Raw genomic sequence first — 24,657 nt, 5'->3', positions numbered from 1 at the left:
GGCTGTGACGGCGCCCGCCGCGGCTGTGGCGGTTTGGTGACGACGGGTTGCCCCGCGGGCGCCGCCGGCCTACAGGGGGCGCTGAGTCCCGGAGCCCCGCGCGATGCCCGCCGTCAGCCTGTTGCCGCTCTTCGGCAGCCCCGCCGGCCCGGGCGCCCTGGGCGGCCCTCTGGGCGGAGGTCCCTTGGGCGGGCCCGGAGGCAGGAAAGCCCCCGGCCCCAGCGGCGCGTTCCGCCTGACGGAGAAGTTCGTGCTGCTGCTGGTCTTCAGCGCCTTCATCACGCTCTGCTTCGGGGCCATCTTCTTCCTGCCGGACTCCCCCAAGCTGCTCAGCGGCGTCTTCTTCCACTCCAGCAGCAACCTCCAGCAGCAGCCGCCGCCGCCCCCGGCGCACGGGGAACACCAGCGCCCGCCGCAGCCGCCCGGAGCCGGGAGTAGTAGCAGCGGCTATGGGGCCGCCGCCGCTGTTGCAGAGGAAGCCGCGGAGAACTTGGCCAAGATCCGCGAGGACCACGAGCGAGCTTTGCGGGAGGCGAAAGAAACCCTCCAGAAACTGCCCGACGAGATCCGCAGGGACATCCACCAGGACAAGGCGAAGTTTCTGCTGCAGGACAAGTTGGGCAGGAGGGAGGCGGGGGCCGCCGGGCTGCCGGACTTGCCGTTCCGCAAACCCGTCGGGGCCGTGGGGGGGGAACCGACCGACCCCGCCATCCGGAAGAAAAGGGAGAAGATCAAAGAGGTGGGTGACTCCTTCAAAGCAGCTTCCCCCCTCCCGCAAATAATAATAACAATGATAATACAGAAATTAACTTCCTTCCCTACGATCCCGAAAAGTCACCCTCTCGCTTTTGTGTGGCTCGGTCTTGTGTTCTTCTTGGGTACTCTCTCCGCCACCTTGGCGACCCTCCTATTTTTTCCTGCAATAATTTCATTGTTGTCGTTGTCGGGCACGGTCCTGTGTGAGGAGGAGGAGGAGGAAGGCTTTTGACGTGAGGAGGAACTTCTAATGGGGAAAAGACACGTTTCATTCAAAATAGTTTAAGTGCTTCTGGTTTTCTTCGAGCTCACAGGATGATGATTTTTAAGTTCTCCGATCGTATCTGAAGCTCAGCTTTCTCTTGTGTTGGCTTGAATCTTATGTCTTGTCTCAAGGTGTGTGTGTGTGTGTGTGTGTGTGTGTGTGTGTGTGTTTGCTTGTAGGGGTTTATTTTGTGCCAGAGTACATTTCTGCTTAAGTGCTACTTGAGATTTCAGCGTTCAAAAGAAAAATCTAGCAGGCGTGCTGGACAACATAACAAATCCTGACGATATTATGTAATTTTCTAAACTAAATACATCTGTGTTACGTAACTTCCTAAACTAAATTTGTCTTAACTTTTCAAGTCAGATCGCTAAGAGGGCTTAAAAGTTAACTCCAGTATTTTGCTTAGTAGCAGAAGTAACTGTCATAAAGCATTTTAATGACTGATGGACGTCCTTAACTGTCAATATATTAGTGATTGCCTGGTTAAATATCCAATTTTGTCTTCATCCATCTGCCGATTTTACAATGTTCAGTTTTCTCCCTGCTCATCTGCTTTGTCAGTGTTACTGGAAGTTTTCCACATGTGCAATATTTTCCTACTATTTGGGAAAAGTTGGGAGGAATTGTACTATTACTGTAATTGAGGCCATATGTTGGAGAAATTATAGGATTATATTGATACCACTTCTTAAACATCATGCTTTATGGATAATATAATTCATTGTTTACTTGGATCTTGTTAAACTTTTAAAACATAGTAACAGTTGAAAAGTGGTCCTGCTTGTGAGGCACTTCTATTAATCATGAAACACACGGAGATGTAGCAATCCTATGCATACCCTGTGGGCAAAATGGCATACATTTTCTTGCACCCTAATTCTTCATGGGACTAACTTGTCCATAAGAATTGTTTAATATGTGAAGTGGCCCACATAATGTATTTCATGTTCTTGCCCAAACTTTTGATTAGTGCACAAACAAGTTTAAAAAACCCACATACACAGACACTTTATTGAACACCTAAGTTACTAAGTGTGTGTCCATGTGTGCTTTTAAGTAACTGCCCTATTCCTGGTGAAAGTCTTAGTACTACTGCTGCTACTACTATTACTACTACTACTACCAATAATAAAAAGCTGGTATCAAAGAAGACTTGGGTGAGAATCTTGGGCAGGCATACCTAACATCAATACAGTAACTGATTGCTAATGAGTGGCTATCTACATTGCTTTTGACTTGGTGCAGTATGAGACTTTTGAAATAGACAACTCTGAAAATGTTCTGATGACTGTACCAATAGTGATTGCTACAGACCAGCTGTAATTGTGTGCATGCCTGCTAAGAATTAATTTTTTTACAATGTTGAATTGCTTGAATTCCCAGTCTAAATCCCAGGTTGAATCACTCAGTAAATCATCTAATTAAATTTAAGATCAAAGCTGCTACTGTTATCAGTGACTATTTGGCTGACACATCAGGCTTGTAATTACAGGAGTCTGATTTTGTGGGTCTGTGATTTTTACCTGTGCTGCGTGTTTCTATGATAAGGGCAAAGTGGTAGTTCAAGTTCCTATATCAAATGCTTGGTGAAATAAGCTTAAGTTTGTTTCAGAAGTTTTTTGTTTCAATAAAAAGGGGACACACAGTGATACATTGTCATATCTGTTGTGGTTCCCTTGGTTTCTGTTTAAAGTTTTGTACACCTTTTAAACTAAATCTTATGAACAGATGGCAGTTAAGCAAAACAAGCCATCACCATCTTAGGAATGTGTTAACAAATCTTTTGATGCTCTGGCCTGCATCTTAAGAAGCTACTGTAATATTTCTTTATCAAGCATTTTCCCAGGAACTACTAGGATCATGTATTCCATTAGATACTGTGTGGGCAAGTGGTATGGTTATTGTCATATTTGCAGTAAGTGAAAAACAGTAGGGAGAAAGGCAGCAGTGGTACAAAATCACATTGTTGACCATGGATTGTGACAGAACCATGTCTGTCCTATTAAAGTGACAGTAGCTTCCCAGGTGTACGCTACCTGGGAAAGCAGTTAATTTGCCTGCTAGCTTTCTTAGGTAGTTCAGCTTACAATATTCTATGCACCTTTTCAGGTCAATCACCACTGAATTTCAATGAGGCTTCCTAGTAAATGTAAAACAAGGATTCTGTCACATGTAGGGTAGGCTATGGTACATAGTCTGCTGCTTCCACAGGAGAACTTCTTCATTGGTCAGTCCTAAGTCTGAAAGTAAGGGCTGTGTATGGAAAGGGATCATGTTTTGGATTCAGAAGGCTTCAAGTTCAGTCATACTGAGTTCAATTGAATATTTCTAAGTATATGTGCCTAGGCTGAATTTTTGTGTGTATCTTACTTGCAGCAATCATAAGTAAATTGTCTTGTTAATCTAGTAAACTGCAGTTCCCCTCATTAGAATTTCTTTCATTGGTTATTATCAACTGTTAATATTTACGTGCATCACAGTCCTCTTATCTAGAAACAGGAAACTCTATTTTTGTATCCTGTATAACCCCTTCCTGTTGCCTCAAAGCTAACATCATATTTGCAGAGGAGGCCTTCAGATTCGTTTTTTATTTTCTTTTTAGAACCTGGCTGTTAATGTATTAAAGCTTTTCTCTTGTGCCTACTACAATATTAAGATGCTTTGTTGGATTTATATATGTCCAAGAATTACATACGTTTCTGGGATTTGTATAGTGTGCTGCAGGCAAAAACCTGGTCGGGCATGATGCCCGATTCATGCAGGCTGACGTGGAAATCTGCAACTTTTCACCTTTCTTTTGAATATTGCAAACTGGTTTTATGATTCAGTGGTATGAAATTTGTGTACATATAGCTGCATCTACTAGTGCTGCTATATATTGACTTTGTTGGTGACGACTGCTACTTTCCCAAATACATGGTGTTAGCACTTGAAACTATATCTTGACTCAAGCCAAAATGAAAGTATCATGGCAGCCTTACTTTGTCTGTTTTTGCTTGGCAATCCTCATGGATTTCAGTGGGTCTTCCTTGTAAGTGTGTTAGAATGTAGCCAAAGTGCAGTGTTGTAAATTGCACCATTGAAATAATAGATAAGTGGTGTTGGCAGCAAAACTTACTAGAGAAGTATTCTTTGGTTACATATATGGCAAACGCACTGATAATCGCTGATGGAAAGTCTTAGTGAAGTTGGTAGGCTGGCTTCCACAAGTAATGTGTGTTAATGCCATATGTATGTGGTGCATGCAGCTGCTTCATAACAGCAAAGCAAATCTTTTTAGACTTGCTTTTTAAGGATTACAGTTTTGGCAACTCACAACTTGATTTTAATGGGCTGTTCATTTAATGTGCTTGGAATTACAAATGGAAGTAAATTGTAGCTTATTCTAGAGGAAATAAAAGTAAATGGAATTTGAGCAACAATAACACAGCTCTCCTAACTTTGTAATGAGTGCTGATGTGTTGTGATCAGAGCAAAATGCATTCAGTGTTGTTTGAGTAGGTTTGGTATCGTAACTTGTAAGATAAATTATATTTTGGTTAGGCTGTTCCAACAACAATGGCTCATTGCAGATCACCAGGAATAATATCTAAACACTTCACATTGCTTTTAATCTCATTAGCGTTGAGGAATATCACGGCTCTTATAGAACAAGACTAAAATCCTATTACAGTTCATTGGAAGCAAGTTCCATTGTACTTGCAGGGACTTACTTTTGAGTAGTTAAGCATAGGATACTTGTTTCCTGAATTTTATGTGTTCTCAAGATTGTTTGTTTACCCCCTCCAAACAATAAATAAGTTGTATGGTCCAAAATTGAAACACAGTTTAGGACAGAGGTCTAGTGTCTTTAAGGGTTGAATAAAAGTGTTAAACTATTTATGTAAGGCATAAGAACTGTATCTTACATTGAATCTAGCAGCCTTAGGGCCCTTAATTAAAGAAAGCAAAACTTTGCATTAGAGGCAATTGACAGTGGTTTAGTATTTCACTGACTAAAATTCACATGGAGACATGTGATTAAACTTACCTGACACTGCTTTTCTAGCTCTACCTTTGATAATTGCTGAATAATTATTAAAATATAGCTTTGTTAGTTCTGTTGTATAAAAAGAAGAGTAGGGCTGGCTTATGTGGTTCTCGTTCTCCACCCATCTGTAGCTCTGAGAAATGCACTCCATATGTAGCCTTTCAAGATTAAAAGTAAAAGTTTCACTATGAATATCACTGTTAGTTTGACATTATAATTAATAGATTTATATTGGTAAAACATGTTCCATCTTTGAAACTTAGATCTATTTGCACCTGCTAAAGTAATTATGAATAGTTTGCAAATTGTGCTGGACCAAATAAAGTTTCAGTGAGAGTACTATCATTGGAACTTGGCAGAAATCTCCCAAGTCAAATGCATGACATAACTATGCTGACGGAGCTTTAGTTTTTCACTTAAAATAAATCCATGGTTACTATACTATAATAAACTTTCGTTTTTAAAATGTGGGTTTTTTTAGTCATAATTGTTTTTAATAAACTTTGTGAAGGACACCTGGAACCTAGTCACTTTCTTCCACAAGGCATGTCTTTTGCTGCTTGTGGGGAAACTACCCATATGTCCTTTCTTCTACCTGTGACAGTGCAAAATGTGATGATCCCAAGACGCTGACTACTCAGTTTACTCATGTCTCGCTCCACAAAAATATTCTTCCCGTTTGGATATGAGCATGGAACTGCTATTGATCTTTGTGCCTTATCAAAATAATATACAAAAATTCTAAACATAAACAAAATTGCAAGATTTGAAAAGGAAGTGCATAGAGGATATTTAATATTTTTTATTTAGTTATTCTACAGGACTCTCTTATGTTATTCCATCAGGGTTCTATAGAAACACAATCCCTTGCAATGTCATCTTCTCCAACTTAAAGTATCAACAAGTATAGATGGTCACAACATCCAAATTTGTAGTGATGTGGCTGATAATGTATTTTGTAAACTTCATTCGTATACAAAATAAACAACCACCAAATAGCATAAAAGGAGTCAGTTTACTCCTCCTTCCTTTCATCTCTATTACATTATTGGTTGCTTTCTCAGCTATAGACGACCTCCATATGTTTCCTATTATATCATAGGTCTACTCCCAAACCAGTATTCTCATAGCTGTGTTCAATAGTTCAGCCAGAATTGTAGCTCTGTGAGAGGTAAATATAGTTCCCAGGATGTTTTCCATCTTAATAAAGTACTGCATTCACATTTGAGCTAGTTTTTATAACTTGCTGACTTTAATAGTGCCTGGGGAGGCATTATTAAATGGTGTAATTGCATCAGCTTACCTGGGCTGCAAAGACATCCCAAAAATGACTTGGAAAAAGCAGGAATTTGAAATTGTATCTTTAGGAACATTTGGGAGTGGACTTCAAGTTCCACTTTCTTTTTTAAAAAAAAAGGTTTGCTTGCAAATAGTGCAGTCCTAATTATAATTCAGACCATGGTTGTGATTCCCCCCCCCCTTTTGATTTTTCTAGCTAGAATTCAATTTATTGCTGGAATATTCAAGATTGCAATTATTGCAAAAAAGACCTGAGTATGTTTATATTTATGGTCTTAGTGTAGGGTTTCACACCACTGCAGTAGCACAGCTGAAAGAGTTTGTGATTTTACCACATGGACTTGCAGAGCTAGAAAAAAGTGTGTGTGTGAACATGCAGAAAAAGAAGCATTAAGGGTTGTGAGTATGGGTTGGAAAGTGTTGGGGCCATGCAGTGCTGTTCTGAAATAAATGCACTTTCTTCAAGTAGTTAGAAGTTGCACGAGCAGCTTTATTATGTGGTGATAGCAAGGCACAGAAATAAAATGCCGAAACAGAATAGCCACTGCTGGCTATTCTGTGTATTTGATAGAGGAGGAGCATCCTCAACCTGTCTCTCTGTCCAAACACCAGGTGCAGACTCTTGAAGCTTATCCCAGCATCAAGAGGTTTTGTGGTGAAGAAGAGAGAGGCACAGCTGAGTTAGGTTAGGTCCACCCAGCTTACCCATCCAAGTTTCAGTAATACATGGCAGGTCAGCCAATTTGATTGTGGATGAGCGTGGTCTTATTATAAACTGATCTTGACATTCATTAATAGCACCATCAGACCAGAAGACTCGGTGGATAATCTACCAGTAACTTCTGGAAAAGTGGAAGGGCTGAAATGGGAGACGGGTTATGCATTCTAGACCTCTGCCCCAGATGGTCAGCTCCTCCATTCAGACTATACCCTGCCCTACTCACCAACACTGACATCAGGGTAGCATCTTCTTAACTCGCTGCTACCTGCTCACCTAGACACATCTTAGCACTATCATCATATAGTTGATAGGGCCACAGATAGTAGACTAAGTAAGGCCCAATAGTGGACAAATCCCACACTGTCAGTGAGAACACAGCTACAGCATTTGTCCCCCTGTTTCTCACTCAAGGGAAACAACACCAAACCAAACTTCCCCTCTCCCAGGGTCTCACAGGCCTGTCACCCACAGTACCTGGCCTACAATTTTGTATCCTGACGCACCCATACTCCTATAACTCCTGCAAGTGGAAATCCCCTTTGGTGTTAATCCTGCTGCCCGCAGCAAGATTTGCCTTTGTGAGAAGATGTGCTCTGGATCACATCCCAGCTCATCTAGTCAGTCAGCAACCAAACAACACTGCACTCTGCTGTCAGCCAAAAAAACCTCTTGCAGGCAGGAATCACACCAAGAGGGAAACTCTCAGACTGGTGCAGGTAAAACACTACTGTCTTGCCTCCTGGGATTGCAGACCAGACTATAAATGCAATATAGAAGAGTGTATGTATGTGTATATATAAGAAGAGTGTGAGTGTGTGTACATATGAACTTTCCTCAGTGCAGTTGAGCAACCCAGGTTGTATTTGTGCTTATCTTGAAAATGAAGAATAGACTTAGGTCAAAGTTTAATTGGTTTGTGGATCACATCATAATCTATAAAACACACACACCCCAGAATGGTTTCTCTTCTTACAATCTAGTACTTGACTATTAGCATATGTGGAAAGCCAGTTTCAGTCTGTTTCATATTTGACAGGTATAAATTTGGCACTTGGCTATAAACAGCTGGTACACTAATAAGGACCAATAATTGTGTTAACATGGGGGTGCTCACCTCACGTGTGGTCCAGGTCCAGTTTTAGGTTTTGTTTCAAGGGCTTATGATGGAAGATTGGCATTGGAATGTGTGTTGTAGATAAGCAGCACTTTAATAAAGTATTTCAGGTGTTTTACTGACATACAATTCTGAGATGAGAGAAAACTAAATAGTCAGAACACTTTAAATATGAAATCTCATCCAAGATGAGGAGCAACACTACTGTGTTTTAAAATTACTGATTTTATATATACAGTGGTACCTCGGGTTAAGTACTTAATTCGTTCCAGAGGTCTGTTCTTAACCTGAAACTGTTCTTAACCTGAAGCACCACTTTAGCAAATGGGGCCGCCTCCTGCTGCCGCCATGCCGCCGGAGCACGATTTCTGTTCTCATCCTGAAGCAAAGTTCTTAACCCGAGGTACTATTTCTGGGTTAGCGGAGTCTGTAACCTGAAGCATATGTAACCTAAAGCGTATGTAACCTGAGGTACCACTGTATATATTTATAAATATGTAACTTGCTTTTAACATTTTTATTGGCATTTTTAATGAATACTTTAGATTGTCTACTATTAAACCACTTAGAGGTCATTTATTGTGGTAAAAGGGTGTGGGGGGGTGTGGGTGTGGGTGTATTCATACATACATACATACACACACAAACACACACAACATAGAATAGCAAGCAATAATGAAAATTTAAGTTTTCACCAGATTTTGTTGTTGGCTAAAATGGTTTAGGAAGAATTCTGTCCAAATGAGATGCAGCAGATAACTATGGAGAGTACGGTAATTAAGAAGAAAAAAGCAAGGGCTGCCAAATGACAGTGTGTTCACATTGCCACCTTAGAGTGCAGTAAAGTTGTCCTCCCCGCCTTGTCCATTTTACAGTTTCCCCTCCTCCCAGTTGTTCACATCAGCACAGCTTTATTAGTGTTTGTTTTTGTCTGTGTATATACCAAGCAGTGTTGAGGGGACACGGATGCCTTTACTCTATGCAAAGGTATTTACATATTGGCTAGAGACAAGTTACAAGCAACTTAAGGACTCTAACGGGTGTGAAACTGGTTTGACAAGTTACAGCAAAACATATGGAAAACATAAACAAACAAACAACTAAACAGGCAACTAGACATATGGGAAAGCTTTCAGACAGTAAGAGCTGTTAGTGGAATTGTCTCCCTTGGGAGGTTGTAGACTCCCCTTCCTTAGGTGTTTTTAGCTGAGATTCCTGCATTGCAGGGGATTGGACTAGATGACCCTTGGGGTCCCTTCCAACTCTACAATTCTATCATCCTATGATTCTAACAATTTATCAGGCTGTAGTATTTTATAGCAAAGTACAGACTTGAACTGCATTTTGGATAACGTCAGATGAACAGGGATGAAAAACGCAGCACTGGAAATGCATTGAGTGCACAGTAAATGGGAGCGTGAGCACAGTCTGAGTGAACACACAGTTGTTGCTGCCTTCCCCATTATCAGATTTGTCAGACCAGACATATTAGAAGCATATGTTCCACTATTTTTCATAAGATGGCACTCATGGTGTTAAAATTAGCCAGACCAAGGAAGATCCACATTTAAAACTATCAAAGGGCAGAGAAAAGTGGGAAATCTATTTCTAATTCTACTGCCTTTCCTCCTTTTACAACCTTTCCTTCACATGATTGGTCTAAGCACCACAAATCACATCAAACAAAAATGTCAAGAATAATGCTTCCTCCCCGAAGATCTGTCTGCTCAACATATGGATTGGCTATTGTATTGCTTTCAAAAACTGGGCTGTGATACAAGTATACACACCAACCAAAATGTAGTAGGTTTATAAATTATATTCTTGACATTTTTGTTTGATGTGATCAGTGGCCATTAGACCAATCATGGGAAGGAAATGTCATTTTCTGTGAAGTTGTCTTCTTGAATCTTTTAAGAAAAGCTGCCTAAACTTTTATGAAGTCTATTTGAATGGAAGTTCCAGTGGTACCTTGGTTTATGAACTTAATCCGTTCCGGAAGTCCGTTCTTAAACCAAAGCGTTCTTTTCCATAGCAGTGGGGGACTCAATTTACAAATGGAACACACTCAACAGGAAGCGAAACATGTTCTGCTTCCAAGGCAAAGTTCACAAATCAAAACACTTTCTTCCAGGTTTCCAGCGTTCTTAATCCAAGTTGTTCATAAACTACGCTGATCTTAAACCAAGGTACCACTGTGTTTACTCAGCTGTTGCTTAGTGGCAACCATGGCATGGGGATGGAACAAAGACTGTGCTGCTGTGGGAGTCCTGTGAAATATTAGAACACCAGTCTTTCATCTAGTAAATATGGGAAAGCATCTAGTTCTTTGGTACTCCTATTACAGGATTTGATCATTTAGCATATTCCATAAAACTCCACTGCTTGCTAGAATGTATTCTGCCGTCATTGATTTGGTCTTTTCTTTTCTTTTCTTTCAAGTTGTTTCAGTCTGCTAGCTTGTAACCAAACTGCAGTCTCTACCAGACATATGATTTATCTTTAATAACTTTGTAAGCATATGTTGTGGGGGAATAAAATATCTTTTCTGTAGTTCCCAGCTTCAGAAGCCTGTTGTCTTAGAGGGAAATTCTTAATTGGATTAATAGTCTTTTAGCTAAACTTCTTAATGAGAATTAATGGGTGCGCATTACAAATTCCTAATTAACAATAGAGAATGGAATTGAATAAAAGACTCCCTACTATAACTAAAACACCACAACAGCAACTTAATGTTAATAATGCTTTATGTTAAAGTGGTATGTCTACAATACAATATGGATTTAATTAACCACTGAATTCAACACATTGATTCTCAGTGTACAGTATATTTTCTGCTAGCATTTACTGCAATGGTTTCTTGCTAAATCAACATTATAATCCAGCTTTCATTTCCCACCAGATGATGAAACATGCCTGGGATAATTATAAACATTACGCATGGGGATTAAATGAACTGAAACCCATATCGAAACAAGGACACTCAAGCAATTTATTTGGTAAGTAATATGTGCTTTTGTACTTAGTGACATCATCTGATTTACTGCTCTGAAGTTAGAGATTACATTAGAAGCATGTGGGCTCTTAGCACATGTCACAACAGCTGGTTATCTGTAAATGGTTGATTATTGAAAATAACCAAAGCAGCATTGTCTTATTAGTTTGTTCCCCACTTACAAGGTATACTACAGTGTTGCACTCCTTATATGGGGATTTTTATTCCACCAGCATGACTCCATAGGGCCCTTGAGTGGCTTCAAGTATCAAAAATAACAATTTTAAATGGTAAGGTTATCATATGTTGACCATGGAACCTGGCCAAACTGATAAAGATTTTAAGCACTCTTCAAAATAGGCATGCTAACTACATAAGAATGGCAATTAGAATCATTCAGTTAAGCTTTTTCTTGTTGTATTATCAGCTTTGAACATCTATATCCTTTATTAATAGATAGTTTACAGTAGGAATTTCTGGAATATTTGAGGGAGCCTTGTTTCTTAATTTAAGAACTTCCATAACAGCAACAAAAATAGCCTTCTTGTCCTGTAGATCTTTTCTCCTTTAGCTGCTTCTATTTTGTGCTTAAAATAGTGGAATCCAAGCTTTTGTTTCATTTAATGTGCTTTAGCCAGCCAGAATTCTAAAGTGATAAATTTAGTTGTCTTTTGGGTTGCATGTTCATGGTAATCTCCATCTCATGTTTGGAAACTTCTCTTTAGTTGTTCAGTAGTGAAGTAAAAGAGCCTAAAGTCCAGTAGTGTTTAGAGAGTCAGACAACGGGCAGGGACACCAGGTTCAAATTCCCACTAGAATATAAAGTTTACTAAGTGGCCTTGTGCACTTGGAGCCTAGCTAATATCTCACAGGGTTGTGGTATGAAATGGAAGGGGAGCAGGACTACCTTTGAGCTCCTTGGAGGAAAGGCAAAATATTAAGTCATAGCTACCATCAAAAAAGCAACCCTGTATCTCCTTCCCTATAATGTTGAGGGAACAGTACATGCAATCACCATCCAGATTTCCCAGTTCATGCTCTTTTTACTATGATCATGGAATTATTTATTGCCTTCTGTAACACTGTATCAAGGCAACGTGTTCCACTTCATTCATGATGAGAGAGGGGGAAATCTGTTAAACATTACCCCACATAGGAATGAGATGGAGAATATGAAATATGGGGTTGTTTTTAGTGACAACCTTTTGCTTGCTGCAATTCTGCATGAAGTTTTCTACTCTGGGAAAAAATCTAGATGAAAGACTTGTTTATAGACTATGTCTTAGCTGCCGTAGTGTACACCCATGTGCATTATGGCAAACGTTACGAGAAGCGGAATATTTGCTATGCCACAGTACTTAGAATATACTCTTTACTGACACTTTTTTCTTCTACCAAAAGGCCATTAAATTTATATTTCCACTTTTGGAAGAATTGTTAAATATAGTGGAGAGCAATCTTGGTAGCTGGCTCTTTTGATTAACAGTTCAAGTTTGTTGCTGCTTCTTTTAAAACTGTGGTCTAAAATGCCAAGGTTGGAAAGGAAATAACAGCTTTTCTATGGGGCTTTACATATATTGACCTTGGCACATGTTAATAATTATTCACTTCTGGCAACATAGATTGCAAACTAAACAAATACTGTCAAGGAAAGGTCTAATAGCACAGAGAGCAGGTGTAACACCACATTCTTGCTGACTCAGTGGTTTAGACTGGTGTAATTGAAGAGGCTCTGTACATTGTGAGCACCACAGCACTCATAGTGGCTGTGTTATCTTTAGGGTATGGTAGTGGGTGTAAACTTCACCATCACCTTTAAGAGCATCTGTTAAATCCTTGATTCAGTGGTAATTGGGATAAATCATCAATACCCCCATTTTGGGGAAGGTGCTTGAGAGAGGGTAGTGACAGTTCAAGTACATTCACTCTTGTATGTTGCAGATTATCTTGACCATTACTAGTCTCGTTTGTGATCTGGTTTTTGGGTCTGAGTTGTCCTCTGTCATCTTGATAGATGACATTGCTTGCGAGAGGGACAGTGGAAGTGCAATCATGTTACTCGTTCTTGATATTTCAACAACATTTGATGCCATCAACCATGACATCTTTTTGGATATCTTCTGTTGGTTGGGAGTTGAAGGTACTGATCTTCATTGGTTCCACTTCTTCCTGCAAGTCCAGAAAGCAGCAAAGGAAACAGCTTATATTGTCTACACTGACTGGCAGCAACCCTGCAGTGTTTCAAACAGGGGATACACTTAGCTGTACCTGGAAATACCAGGGATTAAACCTAGGACCTTCTGCATGCAATGTAGATGCTCTGCCACTGAGCTCTAGGGACTTCCAAATGTGTTTGCCCTCTAGTAGTTAGGCTGTGGGGTGCTATTTTGTCCCCAATGCTATTTATCATCTATATGAAGCTATTGGGGGTGGCCATTACAAGATTTGGAGAACAATGGCTTCAGTAAGCAGATGGTTCTATCTCTCTGTAATGCCCAAGTCAGGAGTCAACATGCAAGCCCTGAGCTGGTTTCTGGATGCAATGGTGGACTGGATGAGGGCCAGTAAGGTGAGCATGAATACTGGCAAGATGGAGGCACTGTGTATAGGTAGTCCTCAGGTCCAGAAAATTTGTCTTGATGTAGTTTTATTCCTTCTGAAGGACCAAGCTTGTAGTCAGAATGTAGTCATTCATCTTCATTACTAGAAGCTCAACTGACTTCAGTAGCTAGCTTTGGTTGGTATGCCCACTATGTCTGTTCCTGGGCAAAGATAATCTAGCCACAGTGGTCCATGCATTGGTAATCTAAAAATTTGATTTATGCAAGGATACTATATACAAAATACTGTGTGTGGTCACAGGGTGGGGTAATTCCCCACCTGAAAGAATGGTGTATTAAATCATAGGAAATAACAGTTTTGAGTAAAATTACTTGGTGTATCTGGGTTCAACAAGTTACAGAATGAACAGGTTCAAACATGAGTGGGCACAGTGTATAGAACAATGAAATAGCAAGCAGATGAGAATTTTTAAATCCTTTGTCAGAGTTATGAGATATGACTATGATATTTTTACTTCTAAAGTTATTTTTGCTGGTCTTTCTCTTTTTATAACCTTAATTTTTATTACAGTTTAGATCTACATGTTGTATGACATATGTATAAATTGATTTACTTCTGTGTGCACGCAGACGTGAAGATCACTGTAATGCACTCTGTGAGACTGTCCGCTTTGAAAAACGAAGTTTTAAACTTAGCCTTAGTTCACATTGCATACATCTTCTTCATCCAAAGAAAAAAAACTACTGTCGTACCTTGGTTTTGGAACAGCTTAGTTCACGAGCAACTTGGAACTCGAATGTCGCAAAGCTGGAAGTAAGTGTTCTGGTTTGCGAACTTTGCCTTGGAAGCTGAACGTCTGGTGGACTTCCAGAACACATTCTGTTCGAAAACCAAGGTATGACTGTATAGGTAAATCTAGTACCAATGGTATGAACAAACATCATTTTTTTACAAGTTTAGTTTGGGTTATAGTAAGTAGCAAATGTATAGCAGGCCATTGAATACAGCCTATCTCTTAGTACTTTCCTGAAAGGCCATGAAATGTAATGCTTTTACTCTGACAATTTGTTGCTAGTCTATTGCAAATCACAGGTCAGGCAAACATCCTTGTAAGAACTGCTAACCTACCCTCCCCTCCCCTTGATGTCTACCTGCTTCATTATATTGTGGAGTACTTTGTTTTGCTGGTGTTGTCCCTTCTCTTTCTTTCATTTCAGCTAAGGTCCTTTATGTGTAGTTCACATGCAGCCAGGCAAATACAAGTTCATGTCTTCCAGAATTCAGGGAAGTGTTTACAGGAGGTTGTAGTGGCAGCTAGTCAGCAATGAGGCAGGATGACTACTTACAACATACTTATTTCAAAGGCTAAGCTTGTATTCATATATATATGTATGTATGTATGTATGTATGTATATGAATGAATGACATGGCATACCTAAAACTCTGATCCAAGGCTCTTCTGCAGATGCTAAGCATCACAATTCAGTGTGTCCTGCTTTTAGAGACTTAAGAAACATGCTATTTCAGTGGATAAATTGTCCTGCTGGAGCCATACACTGAAGTTTGTATTTATAGCTTATGCTGATTTAATAAGATAAACTATTTTAAATCCAATAACACTTCTTCTGGCAGCATAACTAGTTCCAGGATTTATTGGTAAATCAAATAACTTTATCCTGTTCATGCTATTAAATTGCATTACCCTATTTTGTCCTCTAAATGATGTCATGTCAAGTAGCATATTTGTCTTGGAAGGCTTTTCTGAGTTTGTTTCACAGAGGAATGTTGGTTAAAGATGGCTAAAGTATAGGAATAAAAACATGATATTTGCCTTCACAATATAACTAAACTAAATTGTTGGAGTGTTGTGAGTAGTACCACTTGATAATGCATTTATTTCCCTATAAACATCCAGGGCTAGTTCCCACCGCTTGACTACAAGCCATGTTATCTAACACAGAAAAACCAATAGCAGTGGTGTTTGATTTGGGATTATACTATCTCACACTTGGAATAAACATGCAGGCCAATCCAATGCATATTTAATTAGAGGCAAGTCATTGGGAGTTACCCCCTTGTAAGTGTACATAGTGATGCAGCTTCAAGTAGTATAAGAGAATAAAATTGAAGGTTTTCATAATAGGGTATGCTGAATTTTTCAACTTTAAATTTCAAAAAATGAGGGTTGCTAAAAAGTTGTAACATGAGTTGGGAATTCAAAAGATATTTTGGTTAAATAAATATACCTTGGTTCTCAAGCTTAATCTGTTCCAGGTGTCTGTTTGACTCCCAAAACCATTCAAAAACCAAGGTGTGGCTTCTGATTCGCTGCAGGAGCTTCCTGCACTCAAGCAGAAGCCGCATCAGACGTTTGGCTTCCGAAAAACATTTGCAAACCAGAACACTTACTTCTGGGTTTGCGGCATATGGGAGCTGATTTATTCGGCAACTAAGCCATTCGAGAACCAAGGTACAACTGTAATTTAGTTTTGATTTGTACTTTGCAAACAAATATTGACTTTTTAACATTTTGTGGAATTTCCAGTAATTTAAAACTTGTCATTTTTTAAAACAATGTGTGTAAAATTGCATAATAATCATTAAAATGATTATCTAGTAATCACAAGTGTATTACATATGCTTGAGCATAACTGTCAGGGGCTCAGGAGCAGAGGCACAGGGGAGAGAGGAAATGGAGAAGGGGAAGAATCTGAGGGCAGCGTAGGGGAGTATGACAGTGGCCCGAGAGATTCCATGAGCTTCTCCAGCGATTCAGAAGATTCCCAGAGGGGGGCGCCAACGGCCAGGGCAAGGGGGGACGTACCAGAAGCAAGAGGCCAGCGGGGACTCCCAAAGCAGCAGCGGGAGATCAGGACCAGTTCCCCCACCAGAGCGTAGTGGGGGGGAAGAGTCCCATGTATCAGGGCTAGCGTCTCCTCCAGTAGAGAGAGAAGATGAGTCCGGGCTGACTACGCCTCTATCAGAGAGTGAGGGAACGGAGGGGAAGTCAGGTCCAGCTAGGCCCCCCAAAGGGGGAAGCAGTGACAGGAGCAGTGTAACGGTCAGGAGGAAGGTTGCCAGCTGGGCGCGCGCGCCAAGTTCAAATGTACAGACACGCGGGACAGCAGAAAACCTGGATTGGGAACCAGGTCCTAAAGCCCGCCGGAGGCAGGGGGAAGACTCAGGGGACTCAGCGTCAGAAGAGTCTAGAAAGGGGAAGACCCCAGTGGACAGGCGGACCCAGAGGAGGAAAGAGCAAAGGAAGAGGTGGAGCAAGGCTAGAGTCTTAAACTGGTGTCTGGGGGGAGGAGATTCAGACGGAGCTTCAGCGGTCTAGAGTTCAAGACGTAGAGCTGCGCGCCGCGGCTTTGAAATCGAAACTGAATTTCAATAAAGACTTTTGTATATATAAGAACCGGCGTTGGTCCTTTGTGAGCTGGGACCTCGGGCAGCTCTGACAATAACAAACAAGTTAAAAAGTGGAAGCAGCAAGAAGATGAGAGAAGGCTTGTTGAATATAAGCATAGAAGTAGATTAGATAATTCAATACCATCAAACGAAATAATTTTCTGTGCTGATGAAGATGAACAACACATAGATGATGACCAAGATGGAAATGATGGAAGTTATGAAATGACATTAGAAAAGCCAAATACACGTTCCACTACTGATAAAAAGGCAGAGTTCAACACAATAGAAATACATAATGTTGGTATGCAGAGCATCAGATATGGTATTGGCCTACTTGCCACAGCTGCCTTTATGGATGCCAGCTTGATCACTGAAGAAAAGAGACTTGCAGTCAAGAGGGCCTAAGAAAAAGTTATGAATCCCTGGCTCAGGAATTTGATGTTCTTTGTTAGATAGGTGAAATTCACTGCATTTTCTTTGATGGCCATGAAGATACAACTAAAGTTATGCTGAAAGCAGACAATTCAGATCAGCAGTTGTTCCCAGAGTCATCATAGAGCAGCATATTCTTTCAAGCCAAATTTCAGCAGTGGGGCAGGGATGCTGCAGGTGGCAGGGAAGGCCTCTGTGTGGGTGCTTCCAGGTGCCACATTGGTTGACTCATGAATCAGAACGTGCAATCTCCCTGTAGGCAAGTGTTATGCTTTCTTTCTAGTTTAGAATTGAGCACTTGAGAATTCAGACAGTTTTCAAGTTCATGTATTCAAACCTTTTAAAAGATGAGGTATGCCTTTCTCTTTCTCTTACTGTTCTTAGTGAATGGAGAGTCATAAGTTGGTGTGGGATGTGTGGTTCAGCTTATTATTTGTGCTTTTATTGCTGGTTTTACAGAAAGGACATTCACACTGATGTGTGTTGTTTCAAGGCACTTATATGATTTTGCAATTGCCAGTTGAGGCCCATTCAGAAGTTGTTCGCCAAAAGAATTGCTTACATTTTCTTTACATGCTAATGTTCTTGCATTGTTTGCAAGATATCTCATATCTTTTTCTGTAAAATATTTGTCGTTGTACACAGCTATAACATTTCAGTGGTTAATGAATAACAAATGCACTGTTACAAGAAAGACTTGTGTTAACTGAGGAGTCAGGTAGAGGAGAAATAGCTAAAATGATGTGATTCAGAATAGAAATGCGGAGACTTAAAAAGAAAAAAAAACCCTAACAAACTACCACCTTTCTTGCACCCAACCTTCTCATCATGGTGAGACGCAATATCATTATATTCTGTAACAGAATAAGAGCATCTTATAGACAGGGCCTGGAGGATAATAGAACTGAGGCACAGAATCCAAAATGTTGGAGGAATATGGAGTGTGAAGAAATGTCGCATGCTTGCAGGGGGCTGTGTGAACAAAAGGATGGTGTTCAGGTAGTATAGGAGGATAGGAAAAAATCCCAAATAGTGCTCTTAATGCAGGGATCATAGTTATTATTCAAGGTATTCTGTTTCAATCATAAGCTTTCTACAAAATGAAGTATTTTATTATTTATGGACTGATTTTTGATTTGCAGGCCTGTTGACAAGAAATTTACTTTCACAAATGCGGACAACTAGACCATAGCACACAAGTGTGCATCAGATTTTCAGTGCTATAGAATAGGACACTAAAGCAAATTTAAAAATCCAGTTATTGTAAGGATTTTCCCTTCATAATATCTGCAACTCTATTGTAGTTAGTGTAGACGGAGAACCATGAAAGTTATTGTGATCTTTGTCTGCTTTATAAATATTTCTTGATAGAGCAGCAAAAAAAGCTTATCATTAATTACAATGCTGGCCCTTTTCAGGTAATATTCAAGGAGCAACAATTGTCGATGCCTTGGATACACTGTACATCATGGAAATGAAAGATGAATTTAAAGAAGCTAAAGAATGGGTAGAGAAAAATCTCGATTTCAATGTGGTGAGTATTGTGTTCTTTTTCTACTGCTTGCACACATAGCAACAACCCTGATTTGAAGAATGTTCAGAGATACTGGGTTTTTTTTAGCAGTCCTCAGAAGAGAATCATAGTACTGTAGAGATGGAGGGGACCACAAGTGTCATCTAGTCCAGCCCCTTGCAGTCCAGGAATCTTTTGCCCAACATGGGTTTCAAACCCAGAACAGGCCTAGGCAAGTTTCATTCTAAGCAAGTTACTTATCTCACCCTTATGACAATTCTTTTTCTCTTCAAATGAGACACAGCTTTAAACTTTAAATCTTTAGCTAATTAACACAATTCAAATGGGACTTCCAGTATGTCATTTTGCTTTACTACCTATTTAAAATGTAAAATCCTTTAGTAAGAATCTTTCTTAAAGGTAATTGTGGGAGGTACATGTTATAAAATAAAATTTAAATGCTAGTTAAACTGTGTTCTTACTTAGAAAACATATGTTAGGTAGACAGTTACTTTAAAAGACCTTCATAACTACCTCTGTCCCAAGAGCTGCAAACCTGGGTGTCATATTTCTGTAGTACAGTGGTGCCTCGCAAGACGAAATTAATTCATTCCGCAAGTCTTTTCGTCTTGCGAGTTTTTCGTCTTGCGAAGCACGGTTTCCCATAGGAATGCATTGAAAATCAATCAATGCGTTCCTATGGAAACCGCCTTCAGACCAGGTTTGGGGACAGTCTGTCCCCCGACCTCTTCTGAAGGCCGACGTGGGGGGGCGAAAGTCTTTGCTCCCCCCCCCTTCCCGGGACAGCGGAGACTTCTCCGCTGTCCGGGGCGATCTTAAAATGCTGGCGGGCGGCAGCGCTGCCGCCCGCCAGCATTTTAAAATCCCCCGGGAAGGCAGGCAGGGGGGACAAAGACTTTTGCCCCCCACCCGCCTTCAGAAGAGGTCCAGAGGGCTCTCCAAGCTGCGGATAGCAGCCTGCTGCCCCGCGTGAGGGGCAGACATTCGCAGCTTGGGGAGCCCTGCAGGACTTCCCCGCAGGGCTCTCCAAGCTGCGGATAGCAGCCTGCTGTCCTGCGCGAGGGGCGCTCTTAAGCAGAGCGCCCCTCGCGCGGCGCAGACATTCGCAGCTTGGGGAACCCTGCAGGACTTCCCCGCAGGGCTCTCCAAGCGGCGAATGTCGGCCCCGCGCGAGGGGCGCTCTGCTTAAGAGCGCCCCTCGCGCGGGGCAGCAGGCTGCGCACCTTCCCCTCTGTTCCCGGACCTGTCCTGAAGGCTTGCGGTGGGAGGAGGGCTTTCCACCCCACCGCCAACATTCAGAATGCTGTTCTGAATGTGGCGGTGGGGAGGAAAAACCCTCCTCCCACCGCAAGCCCCGGGAACAGAGGAGAAGCGCTGCGCACCTTCCCCTCTGTTCCCGGACCTGTCCTGAAGGCTTGCAGTGGGAGGAGGGCTTTCCTCCCCACCGCCAACATTCAGAATGCTGTTCTGAATGTTGGCGGTGGGGAGGAAAAACCTTCCCCTCTGTTCCCGGACCTGTCCTGAAGGCTTGCAGTGGGAGGAGGGCTTTCCTCCCCACCGCCAACATTCAGAATGCTGTTCTGAATGTTGGCGGTGGGGAGGAAAAACCCTCCTCCCACCGCAAGCCCCGGGAACAGAGGAGAAGCCCTTCGCGCCTTCCCCTCTGTTCCCGGACCTCCCGCCGCAAGCCTTAGGACAGGTCCGGGAACAGAGGAGAAGGCGCGCTGCGCTTCCCCACTGTCCCCGGAGATTTCCCTATGGGCTTTCGTCTTGCGAAGCAAGCCCATAGGGAAATTCGTCTTGCGAAGCCGCTAAAAAATCGGAAAACCCTTTCGTCTTGCGGGTTTTTCGTTTAGCGAGGCATTCGTCTTGCGGGGCACCACTGTAATTGTGTTTTCCCACCCCATGGGGCTGTTCTATAGAGGATCTGAATGTAATGCTAGAATGTGAACAATATTTTGTTAGACCAAGGCAGCAATTAATGATCTGCCTCCTATTCTTAAAGTTGAAAAGTGGTTGTATCACCTCAATTTTTCTCAGCATATAGCAATTAAAATTTCAGGAAATCCCATTCAAACACAAAATTATAAGCAGCAGCACCTTTCCATTTATCTGTTTCCTGCATGTCTCACTGAAAGAAAAATCTTTCTGCCAAGGTATTGTTTGTCAGGTCACTGTGGAATTGGTATTTATAATCACCTTGATGTTTCCCAGAAGTCTTTATGTATTTAAATCTAGCCTTTGCTGCATATTCTGATGATGTTACCAAAGGAATATCTAACTAAATACATTTTTAGTTTTAATCCTTCCTAATAAATGGGAGTAATTTCATGCAAGATTTAATGAAATTAATTCACAAACAGTGGCATGCCTATGTTATAAATAGGGATCAACTAGTTAATAAACAGGAACCAGAGGTTAGCTAAAAATGGAATAAAGTCATAAAAAATGAGTGCTACAATGTTCTGTATTAAGACTAACAGCATTTAGTGTGAAAACTGGAGATAAGGATGCTTGGTGAGATAGCAAAACTTGTAGAAGACAGTATTCAGGATAGAAAATTCCAAACAGACCATGAAGAGCTTCAAAAGCAGTACCACGGAATATGTAGTTCTGCGTAAACACAAAGTGATGCAACTTGGGACATAGAATTCTAACTTCCTTTGTGATAAACTATAAATTTATTATTTCTTTTTTATGCAAAGTCACTTTGAGTAGCCTGTGGCAACAAAAAGCATCTAATAAATGTATTTGATAATAATGATAGCAAATGGGCTTACTCAAAGAAAGAAACTTCCAATGAACAACAACAAAAGACAAATGGGTGGAGCAATCCAATGATTAAGGGAAGGCTTCCTCAAACTCGGTCCTCCAGATGTTTTTGGCCTACAACTCCCATGATCCCTAGCTAGCAGGACCAGTGGTCAGGGATGATGGGAATTGTAGTCTCAAAATATCTGGAGGGCCGAGGTTGAGGTTGGGAGATGAAGAATGTGTGATGGCAGAGCTGCCAAATTCTGAACATAGAGTTCTGCAGAAGGTAGAGAGGAAATAAATTCACTCCTGAATTATCTGATTTTAAAAGAACAAAGGTGATCTTAGTATAGCATAAACAGACCTTACAGCTGGTAGTTTGCCAACATATGGGCAACTATTCAGTCAGGGGGCCATATTACCAAAGTCTGACTCTGGTAATAACCAGTGCTGACTTGACTGGAGTTGAAAATCCACATCTGACCCAGCAACTTTTAGAACAGGCTTGCTCTGCAACTTTACAGTTCAGTGAGCAAGTATATATTCTTCCCCCTTCCCCCACTACAAAGACATATTAGAAAGAAGTCTTCATATTCCCCTGCCACTTCCTGATTCTAGATCTGCTCCTCCCAACTCTTATCCAAATACTTACCGTACTTTTCTGTGTATGAACTAGGGGTTTTTTTATTTAAAAATTATGTTCAAAATTGTGGGTCGTCTTGTACACAGATACAATATCCCCATTTTCTCAATTCAGAGTCCCCCAAAATAGGGGGCATCTTATGCATGGAGGCGCATTATACATGGAAGAATACAGTGCATTTTTCTCTTTCCTGACCTTTATGGTATATTTGCTATAGAAATAGGTTGCTGACAGACAATTAGTGTTAAAATCCATGATCCCTGTGTTACTTTTTTCATCTTCATCCTCATTTATGGCCTACTGATTTTCAACTGCATTCATCAGATATTTTATTTCTTACAAAACAAAAAAAATTCCTTCCAGTAGCACCTTAAAGACCAACTAAGTCAGTTCTTGGTATGAGCAACTTGTTTACAACTTATCACCAAACTTAAAACCATGGAGAAACCTGGCCTGAACAAAGACCTTGGATTCTTATCTCATTATACATGACAAAGCCATTTTTCACCTTTTCACCCCTTGCTTCTTCCTGTAAGACCTATTGCAGTCGTTAAGAGTCGTCAACAAGCTCATCACAGCTATCTGCCAATCACCCATTCCCACCACCCTTCTGAGTAATACCCCTCCCCACCTTCTCACTATATAGAAGGGTCTGGAAATTTCTGTTTCAATGTATCTGAAGAAGTGTGCATGCACACGAAAGCTCATACCAAGAACTGACTTAGTTGGTCTTTAAGGTGCTACTGGAAGGAATATTTTTTGTTTTGACTATGGCAGACCAACACGGCTACCTATTATTTCTTACATTTACACATGATATATCTTTATAGTTTTCTGAAGCTTGCGAGAGGGGAGAGAGTATTTTAAGTGCCCCCCCCCCAATCTTTGATTTGAGACTTCATTCATTATCTGCTCATAGGGAAATCTGATACAGGCTTGAATAAGACTCCTCATTGTCGTCTTCTTCCCCACATTCCCATTCAAATGCAGACTGGTTTCCTAGAAGTTAAGTAAAGCCTCTTCAGCTTCTCTTCAAATCTCTCTCATCCACATGTTTTCCCAGGGTGATGCTAGCTTGCCATAATGAGCTTAAGGATAGCTCTCCTATTAAATACAGAGCTTTCATGTCTACACTGACTACAATCTCTTGCTTCATTTGTTCCACATGCCTCAGTGGATTGTGTAACATACTCTAGAAATGCTATGGTTTGTACAGTTGTTAGCTTCAGCAAATCTGCAAGGTTTATTTAGGGCTATAATTTAAAATGATAGTATCCTTAGATTGTATGAGAGAAAGTTGAGTAATTTAATATATGATTAAAGTTGTAAGTTTTTGTGATATCTTTTCTCTCCACATTTAAAACAAAATTTATCATGTTATGGAATTAATATACTAATAAAGAGAGCTGTAGCTTTATGCAAAGTTTTTACCTTGTTATAAAAAAATTGGCATATGCTAGGCAGTAATTAATGGCCTAACTACATATTAAGCACAGGCTGTTGTTTTTAAGTGCTTAATTTTGCTTTCTGGATGAAAATCAGCCCCATAGAGTACTAAACAGAAGAATCGCCTACAGCTGCCAGTTTTCCACCAAGAAGTTATTCCTGTGGCTGCTCCTGCTCCTGGCAGTGCTGTTTATAGCAGACAGTCCATTCAGGGGCAAATAGGAGATGGGGGAATTTGCAGAGTCCCAGTCAAGATCAGGATCAGGTGAATAGTGTAACAAACAATACATAATATATTAATTGTTGTAAAATGGTGTAACTATTTGCAACAAAGAAATGGGCATAAAGAATCTAGGAAGAACTGTCTTCCCTGGAAAGACAGGGAATAATAACAACATCCTGAAAATGTGTTTGTCCCATAGAGGTATGATTCACAAAGAGCTTTTGCCAATAACCCTATTCTTAGTGCTGTGGACATGGTAAAACTTAGTGCTGTGGACATGGTAAGGCTGTGAGGTTCAAATGATTTTAGTAGTCTGTTAAACTCTTCCTTAGGTGAAATATTTCCTTCATTGTGGAAACAAGAAATACATTTTCTAAGAATTTAACTGATGTTTCTGTCTTTGTGAAGCATCGTTTTATTTCTGCTTCTGGATATAAACTTTTTCATACTGCATTTTAAAGCTTAAAAC

General features: G+C 40.7%; 1 protein-coding gene across 1 annotated transcript in view; it reads left to right on the top strand.

Annotated features, from left to right (window-relative positions):
• Positions 1–103: 103 nt before the first annotated feature.
• Positions 104–24,657, top strand: part of MAN1A1 (mannosidase alpha class 1A member 1) — a gene marked incomplete at its 5' end in the record, with an annotated part of 57,868 nt that continues 33,314 nt past the window's right edge. The window contains 3 exons of the mRNA XM_083731275.1: positions 104–739; positions 11,091–11,187; positions 19,007–19,122. Coding sequence (XP_083587401.1) covers positions 104–739; positions 11,091–11,187; positions 19,007–19,122 — 849 coding nt within the window. The remainder of the gene's footprint in view (positions 740–11,090; positions 11,188–19,006; positions 19,123–24,657) is intronic.

The sequence above is a fragment of the Podarcis gaigeae genome (genome assembly GCF_964106915.1).
Source record: "Podarcis gaigeae genome assembly, chromosome: 3".
NCBI lineage: Eukaryota > Metazoa > Chordata > Lepidosauria > Squamata > Lacertidae > Podarcis > Podarcis gaigeae.
The sequence above is the reverse complement of the archived record's forward strand: the minus strand, read 5'-3'. Positions and strand labels throughout refer to the sequence as shown.